The 13,407-nt window shown below is 43.7% G+C and overlaps 1 protein-coding gene across 1 annotated transcript; it reads right to left on the reverse strand.

Moving 5' to 3' along the window:
• Positions 1-6,343: 6,343 nt before the first annotated feature.
• On the reverse strand, positions 6,344-7,953 carry PDC (phosducin). Its single transcript, XM_009902645.2, has 2 exons — positions 7,773-7,953; positions 6,344-7,098 (listed from the first exon to the last, which is right to left on the reverse strand). The coding sequence occupies exons 1-2, from the start codon at positions 7,836-7,838 to the stop codon at positions 6,571-6,573; spliced, it is 594 nt and encodes a 197-aa protein (XP_009900947.2). The 5' UTR covers positions 7,839-7,953; the 3' UTR covers positions 6,344-6,570.
• Between the last annotated feature and the right edge of the window lie 5,454 nt (positions 7,954-13,407).

The raw sequence follows: 13,407 nt of genomic DNA on the forward strand, positions 1-13,407 counted from the left end.
CCTCATTTCAGGGAGTTGCCACGAGGAGAGCAGAATAAAGGGAGAAGTCTAGGAAGGTTAATAAAGATAATGTGTAGATGACATGTGATGTTTACATGGATCTGAACTACCCTAGAGAAGAATTCCAGATTTTGGGATGTTTTATTAGCGCTGCAAATGACTTTTTTTGTATATAGACACTGGAACAATAAGAAAAAGTATCAAGACTTTGGTTCTAAAGCATAAGGATGTCCTGGGATGCTTTAAATAAAAGGCAACTATGAGAAAGGTGTCATCTGTGTGTTCTGTTGTCATGTGTTTGGAAAGAGAGCTGCTTTTAGTATAGGGGGTGATGAAATTGAGAGCAGCCCTACAGAAAAAGACTTGGTATTTCTGATGGATGAGGTGCTGGACATTACCCAGCAGTGTGTCCTTGCAACCCAAAAGACCGATGGCATCCCTGGGCTGCATCTGCTGTGGCCAGCAGGTGGAGAGAGGTGATTCTGCCATTCTGCTCTGGTGAGACCTCACCTGGATTACTGCATCCAAGTCTGAAGCCCTCAATACAGGAAGGATGTGGACCTGATGGTGTGGGTCTGGAGGAGGGCAATAAAGATGATCAGAGGGCTGGAACACCTATGTGATGAGGATGGGCTGAGGTATTCAGCCTGGAGAAGAGAAGAGCCCGGGAGACCTAATAGCAGCCTTCCAGTACAAGAAGGCTGCAGAGGGACTGTTTGCAGAGGCCTGCAGTGACAGGACAAGGGGCAATGGTTTGAAATTAGAGAAGAGCAGACTTAGATTGGATGTTGGGAACAAATTGTGCACCATGAGGGTGGTGGAACACTGGAACAGCTTGCCCAGGGAGGTAGTTTAGGCTCCATCCCTGGAGATTCTCAGTATCTGGCTCAACAAAGTTCTGAGCAACCTGATCTAGTGGAGAATGTCCCTGCTGACTGCAGGGGTTGGACTAGATGACCTTTGGAGGTCTCTTCCAACCCAAACCATGCTGTGATTGTAATGATATTTTGGAACACAATGATGATCTTTTGTGCTCAGTATTGCTCAAGTGGGGTCTCATGGAGGAAAGTGAGTGTGGTAATGCAGGTACTGTGTTCAGCTCCTGCATGTTTTACAGGTGCAAACAGGTGGAATCAGGAGACAAGATGGCATTATGCAGGAGCAGTTGAATCCAGGGGAGGTTGAATGCAATCCAGAAAATGAGATTAATTTTGTAATGTGCTTCAAGATAGGTTTGGTTTAAAAAATTACTCTCCTAAAGTCTATACTGGAAGGAGGAGTAGGGGAGTAATAAGAAGAAATAATTTTATCTTTTCCTTCTTTTTGTCTTTTCTGTTTCACCTTTCTGAAATGCAAAACAGTTTTCCTATACTTGCCTGTTAACTCAAAACTCAGCCACAGCAGTGAAGTGCAACATCTGAGATAATAAATATCCTATACCAGAGAAAAAAATAGTCATGAAACACTCTTCCAATAGTTCTTGCTTAGCATCTGTGGTGCAAAAAACAGATTTTTTGGAGGTATTATTCCATGGATCCCCTAGCAAAGAACTCTGGTTTAAGCTTAATCCATTGCTCAGTAACTGACCCTTTCCTTCATGGTGTTACTACAGACTGTCAAATAAATCTTTCAGCTTGTAACAAAAAAGGTATTAATGCTCTGCAGAAGTCTAATTTTCATTGGAAATTGCTTGGACGTCCTGCCAAAGTCCAGCATTGGAAACTGGCTGTAAGTCCAACCAGTTCAAGTTCGAAAGAAGGCAATGAAAGAAATGGGTATGGGTGAGCTTTCTGCTTTAATACAGGAGGCTGCATTCAACTGCCATCCATGCAGTAAGAAAATAACTTAGCCCTGTCAAAAAGAAAATGAGTAATTTGACTTGTATCTACAGACTGAGCCTTCCAGTCATCCTGCCATGAGGAAACAGTGGATGCAGAAGAAAGCAGGTTCTTGCTTGCCTGAAAATTGCAGAACCAAGGGGGAATTTGAGGGCTGTCTTGCTTCCCATCCTTTTGTACTCTTAGCCATTGGTAACATAAGAAAATGAGTTCTGTAAGACAAGGTCAGAAAAGGAAAAAAAGAAGAAAAAGAAATAGAAAGCAATCTTTTTAAAGTCTGTTTCTTGGGTACTACTTACTGGATGAAGCTCAAGCTTCATCCAGGTTTATCTTTTTCCTAGATAATCTTCTGAAGCTTTCAGTTGATGGAAATAAGGAGTATTGTTAACTTGAAACTATTGTGACTGAAATTGAGCCTTTTAAACTCATATCTGTGACTGCAGATACATACAGAGGAGGGCCACGAGGATGGTTGAAGGGCTGGAGCACCTCTGCTATGAGAATAAGTTGAAAGAGCTGGGGTTGTTCAGCCTGGAGAGGAGAAGAGTCCAGGGGGACCTTTTAGCTGCCTTCCTGTAGCTAAACGCAAGCTACAAATAGGCTAGAGAGGGACTTTCCATAAGGGGACTTTTCATAGAGACAGGACAAGGGGGAATGGTTTGAACCTGGGGGCGGGGGGGGGGGGGGTTAGGTTCAGACTGGATCTCAGGAAGTTCTTCAGTACAAGGGTGGTGGGACTCTGGAATGGGTTGCCCAGAGAGGTTGTGGCTGCCTCCTCCCTGGAGGTGTTCAGTGCCAGGTTGGATGAGGCTTTTTGAGCACCCAAGTGTAGTTGAGAGGTGTCCCTGCCCATGACAGGGAGGTTGGAGTAGATGATATCTAAGGTCCCTTCCAACTTAAGCCATTCTATGATTTTGGTGAACAAGAGTTTAGAGGAGCGCCTGTGGCTTCCACATCTGAAAACCTCTCATCTAAGTGCAGTTCTAAAGTTGATGTTACAAAATACTCTTCCAGAAACCTTATTTTCTGTGCTCTGTAGTTTGAAAAAGCCTCAGTGGCCTTGCATAATGAGTTTTATAATTCCTCACAACAGAGGGGTAGCCTTGGGCATGCTGGTAACATCTCCTAGAGATTGTCTTCATGATTCAGTCATCAGTGACTCCACTGGTAATTAGCTGTCACCTCTCCTCCATCTTTGTCTGCATCAGAATAGTTGTGAACACTCTGACTTCAACTCAAAAGGAGGAGTGGCTGAGGATATACGGAGGCTGCTCCCATGTGCGTATTGAAGCATTTACCTCTTGTTACTCAAGATGCTTCATCCAGTGGTACAATGTTTGAGTCAACTCTTGCTTTTTCTTCTGCAGGGTGTTTTATTTTTTTGTGTGCAGAAATATGGATGACTGCTGTGATCGGAGCTTTATTTGCAACTTATTAGTCATGAGCTTCTGCTGGGGCTTGGCGTCACGTGTGGTTTCTTTTTCTTTTATTTCAAATTACAGGTTGAAGTTAATCCTGCTTAAACATGCTTTGTCTGTCTCTTAAACTGGAGTGTCAGCTTATTTCTTGCAACTAGCTATAAACGTAGTTTCTGTGGTGGTTATTAGTTGTTCAAGGTTTGTTTGGGGTGGGTTTTTTTTTTTGCATTCAGCCCGGTTTCTCAAAGAAATGAGGCTGCTGATGTGCAGCCTAATAACTTTTAAACCAAGTCTACTAAAGAGGGAAGGTTCTCGAGAACATTAGTTGCCGTCAGTTATTTGCAGATTTTCTGGTGTGTAGAGGACAGAAGTTTTCCTGCCTCTCTAAAATACCAGAAAATACAAGACAAATATTACCCAAAACTTGGGCAAGTGGTTAATTTTGCAGTAGACAGAAAAGAACTCATCATTTTCTACGTAACCTGTGGGAAGATATCAGATATTGATAGTGTTTAGTGTGTCTGCAAACAGTGACTTCTGAAATAGGCCTACTGATGCAAAATCATAGAAGCACAGAATCACTTTGATTGCAAAAGACCTTTAAGATCATCCAGTCCAACCATTCTCTAACTCCACCAAGGCTGGTGCTAAACCATTTCCCTCAGCACCACATCTCTGTGTCTTGGAAACACCTCCAGGGATGGGGATTCAACCACCTCCCTGGGCAGCCTGTTCCAGTGTTTGAGAACCCTTTCAGTGAAGAATTTTCTTCTAGTGTCCAACCTAAACCTCCCCTGGTGCAACTTGAGGCCATTTCCAAAATCCTTTTGAGTAGAATTATTTTGTTTTGCAGGTCTGCTGGAAAGCAGTGTAAGATTCAGATACACCTGTGAATTTTCCATGTGAGTGACAAGTGGAGAAAAGAAATGTGTTGAAAAGCAGTAAGAACATCACTGTGGCAATGGTTTCTTGGTCCTGGCCACTCAGTTCTGAATTCTTAACTGCTACATGTGCAGAATTTTGCAGGGTGACATATCTATGGTGGGATCATGACATGAAACAGAACTGAAAGCCCCTGCTCCAGAGTGAGCAAAATGTGAAACTATCAAATCAAATAAAATCTGGTGAGTCATGTGAGTACAAAAAAATCATAGAATCACAGGATGTTGGGGGTTGGAAGGGACCTCTGCAATTCATCAAGTCCAACTCCCCTGCCAAAGCAGGATCACCAAGGGCAGGTCACATAGGAGTGTGTGCAGGCAGGACTCCACAACCTCCCTGGGCAGCCTGCTCCAGGGCTCCAGCACCCTCATGGTAAAAAAAGTTTTATGTCATGTTGAGGTGGAACTTCTCTGTTGCCCCTCATCCTATCACTGGGCACCACTGAAAAGAGTCTGGCACCATCTTTTCAACACCCACTCTTCAGGTATTTGGAAACATTAATAAGATCTTATCTCATGATGCTCTTCTCTGGGCTAAACATCCCCAGGTGTCTCAGCCTTTCCTCACCAGACAGATGTTCCAGTCCCTTAATTATCCTCATAGCCTCTGTTGGACTCTTTAGTATTTCCCTGTCCTTCTTGAACTGGGGAGCTGGGAACAATCTTGAATATTCTGATAATCTCAAATGTTATTGGCATTTTTTTCCCCATTATGATGTAGATATTTTTGTCTTCATAGTAACATACAGATACTTAATTATGATGCCTGGACTAGATGATCTTAAAGGTCTTTTCCAGTGATTCTGTGTCCAGCAAGAGTAAGGCAGTGACTGTGCCCCTGTACATGGCCCTGGTGAGGCCACAGCTTGAGTAATGGCCTCATTTCTGGGCACCAAGACATTGAGGTCTTGGAGGCTGTCCAGAGAAGAGCAATGAGGCTGGTGAGAGGTTTGGAGGGTATGTCATGTGAGGAGTGGCTGAGGGAGATGGGGTTGTTTAATCTGGAGAAAAAGAGGCTGAGGAGAAATGTTATTGCTCTCTACAACTACCTTAAAGGCAAGTAACTAATGATAGGGCAAGAGGAAATGGGCTTAAGTTGTGCCAGGGGAGGTTTAGGTTGGGTATTAGGGAAAAATTCTTTCCTGAAAGAATGGCCAGACATTGGAAAAGGCTGCCTAGGGAGGTGGTTGAGTCACCATCCCTGGAGGTGATCAAGAAGCTATAGATGTGGCACTTCAGGGTATAGTTGTTTAGTGGCCATGGCAATTGGTTTGTGGTTGAACTCTATCTTGAAGGGATTTTCCAACCTGAATGATTATGTGATACTATATTTCTATCCTCTGAATAAAATTCAGTCTTCAGCTTTGCCATTGTGCAAAAGAAGTTCTTGAAACACTTCTAATGCTTTGTTGTTGTGTATCAGAACTGGAGGAGGTGGAGTCTTTTAGACCTTCAGAGAGAGGGAGGAAGGTTTATAGTGAGTTTACCCTATTTTTACCCTCAAATTAATTGCTAAACTGTAGTTTTCAGCAGTGTTCCTTTAGCAAAACTTGACACTGAGTTCAATAAATGCCTGATGTGTGCTTACTAATGTTTTCAAGGTTAAGGTTACACTCTCCCAACACATTTCACACTTCCAGTGGCAGGCTTTGACAGCTGTTAGGCTTTATTTTGGAATTATTGCATGAGCACAATATACTTTTCCAGCAACTCAGCAGATATTTCAAATATCACTAATCAAAACATGGAGCAACAATGAACTGAAATTAGCTGACAGTGTGTCTGTCTTAGCTGTCGAGATGACAAAGTTAGAGAAGCACTGAGCTAACTCCTGCATTTTCACAAGTGTTTAAAAGTTAAATGGAGAAGCATAAACTAATGTCCTAGACACCTAAGCCATTTAGGAATGCAAGGACTTTGGGCTGTGTGTTTTTCATTAAAACTGCTGGATGAAATCTTCTTCTGACTGCTTGAAATCTGTTGGATGAAATTTTCTGACTTTAGTCATGAAAGTGAACCTGAGGAGCCAGGACTCACTGTAATTCCAGAGCACGGAGACAGCCTTTTGTGTATACAAGAGGGATGGGTCAGTTCTTTTCCTGTTGAAATTCTTCTTGTGCTTTGTGTTATCTCCTGTTTTTCCTACTACTTGTGGCTGGCATAGAAATAGTTATGTACAGGACTGCCAGCTGTATATGTTTTAAGTAACATTCATATGCTAACCATACTTTTAAGCCATTTATATAAATATGTATATGTATCTTACAGATAAATTAGCAAAGACAGCCTTCTCTAAATGAGATGGGTGTTATTGAGCTTGATTTACAACAAACTGAAGAGGGAAGGGAGACAGGGAGGACTATGCCGCTCTAATTACTCAACATCTGGCTCATCTGTGTTGCCATTTCCCAGGGATGGAAGCTCCCTTTCAGGCAGCAGCCCATACTCATTTAGGAAAGCCTCCACATCCACAGCAAAAAACTCCTCATTGAACTGTTCAGAAATGTTGATGAAATTGCTCAGAAGCTCCCCACCCTTATAGACGAGCAGAGTGGGAAGCACTTCATTGGAGAAGCGGTCTCCAGCCCCTGTGTTGGAGGCTTTGATCTTGCAGAACTTCACGGTGGTGTACTCAGCCGCCAGGCAGGTCAGGCTGTTGTTGAGAGCATCGCAGCCCTTGATGCCGTCTTCATAAATGTGGACAATGACGGTGGTGGTTTTGCGTTCTTTCTCCACGGCCTCCAGGAACTGTTCCCCGTTCTGCAGCTCACACAAGTAGCCATATTTCGGCCCAAAGCTCAGCCTCTGGTGCATATCCTGCATGCAGCGCTTGCGGTATTTTTGTAGGCAGCTTTCATCTTCTTGCTCATCATGAATTAATTCGTACTCCTGCATGCTCATCTGTGGGCATTGAGAGAACGATATGTTAGTGAAGTGGTTGTCAGTTGACACTGAAACAGGAAGAGACTCAGTGGTTGTTTTAAGGACTTCACGTTGAAAGCTTGGCTAGAAGAGCCATCACTGCCTACAGTGGCTCTGGGAGGTCTTTTCAAGAGACAGGTGAAGATCCTGTCTTAAGACCTGCATGTCAATTTGCTGGTATTGAGGACAGTTGCCAAAGACTTTTGGATCTTCCAGGGTTGGTGGGAATTTTGCCTGTTGCTGTCATGGGGTAAAAGTCTGATTTCTGTGGGGTTTTTGGGTCAGAACTGGTCAATGGTAATGAGCTATGTTCAGGCTCAGAACTCTATTGTGACTAGTATTTTTATATCATGTTCAAATGATTCCATTGGCTTAATGATGGAAAGAATGTTGAGGCAAGGGAAGGAGGAAGAAGGATCAAACTGTGTTGTATGCTATGTCAGTGTGAAATATGCATCTTGGTTTACTGCAGTTGGACTTTGCTTGGGAGAGAAATAGAGATGTGGTTGCATGTGCATTTGTTCTGTCTATGTTGTGTGAGCTCTGCTGAGCTGCAAAGGAATGGAGTTTGGAAAATTCAAGATTTTCTAGCTTATAAACTGCATATTTTACATAGAAACCAAATTAACTTATTTTGCCTTTTCTTTACTTACCTTACGGCAGAATCTCTCTCTGGTGTCTTTATCATCTTTACTGTAACATCTGTGTGGAGATGACATTTGTCTAAGGATTTCTTTCTTGCTCAAGGATAAGGAGTCTCTATCTTCACTTTCTAATTTGAACTTCCTCCAGTCATTGATGACGCCTTTGGGCCCTAAGAGAGATGAAGTTGGATGAGAAACTGGCTGCAACAGTAGACTGTCTTTAATTTCTATTCATTTTCCTTCTGTGCCACAGTTTATCCGTTCATGTCTCTTCCTGAGCACCCTCCACGAGTGCTGCAAACCTGAACTCTGTGATCAGTGTGTTACATCAGCCTCCAAAGGAAAGGGGGTGCTCTGGTTCCTGTCAGGATCCCATAAAAGGATTTTGGTGAACTACATGAATAGTTAACAACACTGACATGTCAGCCCAAGATAGTGTTTTGTAGGTCTGTTTGCATTTTTCTAGAGACAGAGCATCTGAATACGTTGAAAGCAGTCTGCAAGAAAACCAGGAACTAGGACTTGTAGTGATAGAACAAGGGGGAATGAATTAAGGCTTGAGGAGGGCAGATTTAGACTGGAGATTAGGAAGAAATTCCTGACAGTGAGGGTGGTGAGACACTGGAACAGGTTGCCCAGAGAGGTTGTGGATGCCTCCTCCCTGGAGGTGTTCAAAGTAAGGTTGGATGAGACCTAGAGCAACCTGGTCTAGTGGAAGGTGTCACTGCCTATGTCAGGGGAGTTGGAATTCGATGATCTTTAAGGTCTCTTCCAACTCAAACCATTCTATGAATCCATGAATACATAACAGAAGTAAAGACTGTAAAACTGAGAATACAGGAGATCATCTAGTCCAATCCTCCTCCTAAAGTAGGGTCACCAACAGCAGATTGTGAAGGAGACTCCACAGCCTCTCCGGGCAGCCTGGTCCAGGGCTCCAGCACCCTCTCACAAAAGAATTTTCTCCTCATGTTTAAATGAAACCTCCTGGTTTCCAGTTTGTGCCTGTTGCCCTTTGCCCTGTCACTGGGTACATTGAAAAGAGTCTGCCTTCATCTTCTTTCCCCCTGCCCTTTAGCTATTGATCAGACTGATCTTCTCCAGGCTGAACAGCCCCATGTCTCTCAGCCTTTCCTCCTCACAGAGATCTCTCTTGAACTGGGAAGCCCAGGACTGGACCCACTACTGTAGATGTGTTCTCACTAAGGCTGAGCAGATGAGAAGAACCTTGCTGGACCTTCTGGCCACACTATTTTAATGCACCTGAGGAGACCATTTACCATCTTGGCCAAGAGGGCACATTGCTGGCTCATGGGGTAGTTGTTATCTACCAGCGGTCAGGTCCTTCTCTACCAAGCTGCTTTCCAGCAGGTCATCCCTGCACCTGTACTGGGGTAGGGGGTTATTCCTACCTGGATTGCCCTACATTTTGGTATTTAATAAATAAATAGAATTTAAACAAAAAAATAAATAAAGGCATATCTAATAATCTAAGCCAACAGCAGTAAGGATGATGGTAATGGGGAAACCCCCAGAAACAGTTACTTCAAGAGCTGTATTTATAATAGCACAAAGAAAAAGAAGCCATAGGCGCACTGGGAAGCAATGATTGCCTGTTGGTGGGGTGGGATGAAGTGTCTGTAGAGCTGAATGCAACATCTGTACCCATAAAACCCACGATGACTGAGTGCTGGATTAAAAAGAATTGTGATTCTGAGCAAGGGTACTGCTTGTAAAGGCTGTGCTGTGTTTGCCAAAAGGATTCACAGGTTCGCTTTTAGCACTGAATGTTCCTTCTGTAAGAAGGAAAGAACAATCCAGCCTTTGCAGTGAGGCCTTATAACCTAATACTAGCATGTGAGTGTGGTTTTGTTCCTGGTTTCTTTTCCTCTCTTCCTCAGAAGAGGACAGATCATTGTTCATGACTGAAGCAATAAATCAACAAGAGCTTTGTTGGGCCATTGCTGTTGGTGGCTTCTTGGGTGTCTTCTGCATTTGCTGATTGCTTCAGGAGGATTGGCAAAAAGATGAGTTTCGTGTTACCTGCCCTTCCCTGAAGGCTGTCACTTGCTCCAATACACATTCTCATTGGCTTTGGAGCTCATGTTTCTGTGCAAGGGATTTGGCAAACCAACTGGAGCTACTCAAATTCTGGGCTTCCCGAGTGAACAGAGACAAGGGCAGGTTGGACTGGGCTCTGAGCAACCTGCCTAAGTTGCAGATGTCCCTGCACAATGCAGGGGAGTAGGACTAGATAAGCTTTAAAGACCCCTTCCAACCCAAACCAGTCTATGATATTTAGGAAAAAGAAAAATGGTTAGTTCCCTTGCCTGTGTGTGTTGCCTGTCCTTCAAAATCTTCTTCAATGCTGGCATTGGCATTTTCCTCCATTTTGGTGGCTGGAGCAGGAGATGCTGCAACTTCAGAAAGGAAAACAGTTAATGACAGGATAGGGAAGAGCTAAGCATGCATCAGGTACAGCACTGTTTGGTATCAATGAGATCAAAACACACATGATAATTGTAGAGACATATTCTTATCTTGTAAAAAGCAATCAGGATATGTGTCAGACTCTTTAATGAGATGTCTGGCCAGGTTCTTACTGGAGGTGCCTGGGTGAGGGAGAGTATTTGGAACATGGTGTGAAATAGTGGTTATCACACTTTCTGCACCGGGATTGTGTAGTATTTTCTTTATTTTAGTGTTTGTTTGGGTTTGGGTTTTGTTATTCACCTTGAAATCAGGAACTACATTAATTTTCCAAGTGCTGTGCAGCATTTATTTTTAAGGGTTGCCTGAACTGCTCATTTCTCATACAGAAGATGGAGCCAAGTAATTGAACCTGTTGGGCAAGAGACCTCTGAATATCCTAGACCTAGGCTGCCTGTTGTGCTGTGTTTGTTACAAAACACAAAATCATGTGGGTTATAAATCAAAATCACTTTCTTGTTCCACCTGTTCTGTAAATAAGGCCACCCAAGCAATCACAGGGCACTGCAATACAGCAGTAGTCAGCAACACCCTTTTTGTCTTCTACAGTGGAGTTTTTGAGGGGTGAGGTAGAACCACTGTTCTTTGAGGGAACAGGAGAGGTTTTCCTTTGTGTATTCCCACCATGAAGATGAGCCCAGTTCTGTGGTGTCTGAGCACTACAGAGCAGCGCAATTTGGCTGCAGCATTGAGCTCACAGGGTCAGACTGGCATTCTGCTGATTCCCAAAACTCACAGTAAATATTCTTGGGGGCCTACAACTTTCTTGAGAGGATCAATTATCTGCTTCAGGAGGATATACTGGTGGAGAAAAGTATGGATTCTTCACATGCGCTTTGACTCTGCTGCTAATAAACATCTACACAGCCCTCTGCGTGAGCTTTTCCACCACAGAGTACTCAATCTTTCTTCATGTTGCACAGAATCACAGAACAGTTTGGGTTGGAAGAGACTTTTAAAGGTCATCTAGTTCCAACCCCCATGGGCAGGAATGCCTTCCACCTGACCAGGTTGCTCAAAGCCCCTGCCAACACACAGAGATACACACCCCCATCTGCTGTCCCTTCTACTCATTTTTCTGTGACATCAGTCATAAATTTCCTTTTTAATCAGAAATTGTAATTCTAATGTGCTAAAGTGTCACTGTCCATAGGAATCTTAAGGCAGGTGATCTGAGAGCTTTCATTTAGTCCAGTTCTAGCTGTTCAGATGTTAAGCTTTTTTGACTTCACAGGAAATCCCATCCTGAAGCAAAGATTAAGATGTTTTCTTGCCATGAGTGTTGCATTTAGAAGATGCTGCTGATGTTAATGTTGGAGCATGAGTGCAGAGGAGGACACCAACCTTCATCTTTCATAGAGCATCAAGGGATAAAGAAGAGTAGCGGTTGAACAAGGCACAAGGAATCTAATTTTTGTGTGTATTGGGACTAAAGCTCAGTAGTAAATGTGTAAATAGATTCTCCCTTACTTGTGGCAATTGATCAAAGCTTGTGGGAAGCATTGGAAATAAGTTTGGGGGGGGAAAAAAGAGGCAGATAATTTTACAGTATTACAATTAATTGTTCTGTAGTTTGATCTCTAGCTAGATTGTTTCACACTGAGGTGCTGAAGCTGGTGAAGGATCTAGAGCACAAGCCTTATGAGGAGCAGCTGAGGGAACTGGGATTATTTAGCTTGGAGGGAAGGAGGCTGAGGGGAGACCTCCTCACTCTACTACTCCTTGAAAGGAGGTTGGAGCTAGGTGAGTGTTAGTCTCCTCTCCCAAGTAACCAGCAATAGGACAGGAGTAAATCACAGTATCACAGTATCACAGTAACTAAGGTTGGAAGAGACCCCAAGGATCATCAAGTCCAACCTGTTCCAACAGACCTCACAACTAGACCATGGCACCAAGTGCCACGTCCAATCTCCCCTTGAACACCTCCAGGGACGGTGACTCCACCACCTCCCTGGGCAGCCCATTCCAATGACGCACAACTCGCTCAGTGAAGAACTTTTTCCTCACCTCGAGTCTAAACCTCCCCTGGCACAGCTTGAGACTGTGTCCCCTTGTTCTGGTGCTGGTTGCCTGGGAGAAGAGACCAACCCCCTCCTGTCTACAACCACCTTTCAGGTAGTTGTAGAGGGCAATGAGGTCACCTCTGATCCTTCTCTTCTCCAGGCTAAACAATCCCAGCTCCCTCAGCCTCTCCTCATAGGGCTTGTGCTCAAGGCCTCTCACCAGCCTTGTTGCCCAAGTTGTTCCAGGGGAGGTTTAGGTTGGATATCAGGACAAAATCCTTTGCTGAAAGAGTGATAAAGCATTGGAATAGGCTGCCCAGGGAGGTGGTTGAATCCCCATCTCTGGAGATATTAAAAAAACACCATGTAGACATGGCATTTTGGGACATGATTTAGTGAGCATGGTTGTGTCAGTTTGATGGTTGGACTTGATGATCTTACAGGTCTTTTCCAACCTTCATGATTCTATAATTCTGTGATTGTTGTCAGCCTCTAGACCCAGCTTCCTGGATCAATTGCCTTTCAGTCAGTTCTGAAACAGAAACAGGACACTAATCTTTTCTCGCACAGGCAAAACTAAAAGCCTTTGGCATGTTGGGGATGGACAGCTATGTGAGTATGCTGGGTCATAGTAGCACTGCAGCAAAGAAGTCTTGTAAATCATTCCTGTGACTTCTGTGGACATCTAAGCTGCTTCTGTCAGCTGCTGCTAAGGATTTGCTTTGTTCCATGAGGAAACTTGGTCTGATTTTCTATATGCTTTGATGTTTTGTAGCTTTTAGCTCTGAAAGGCACTAAAAATAGAGGATAGGAAATTTCCAGCAGCCTGTTGCAGGCTCCGACCAGAAAACTGACCATGCTTCTGGTGAAAGATGTGAGATGGAACTGATTGCTTAACAAATGAAAGCTCTTTGTACAGTTTATGTTTCTGATTTGTTGTACCTAATAAATCTGAAAAGGTTAGGTGAGTCACTATGGTACAGAAAGCTGCATTTCACCATTCTGCTGCAGCGTGGCATGAGGCAACAACCCTGCCAGGCTGGAAAGCTGACCATGGATCTGGGAGTGGGGAACTCCTCATATTTAATCCTGGCCCTGCAACTGAGTCAGGCTGTAAGCCTGGAGCAAGGCATGCAAACCATTCAGTGGAG

Source organism: Dryobates pubescens, chromosome 11 (genome assembly GCF_014839835.1).
Source record: "Dryobates pubescens isolate bDryPub1 chromosome 11, bDryPub1.pri, whole genome shotgun sequence".
NCBI lineage: Eukaryota > Metazoa > Chordata > Aves > Piciformes > Picidae > Dryobates > Dryobates pubescens.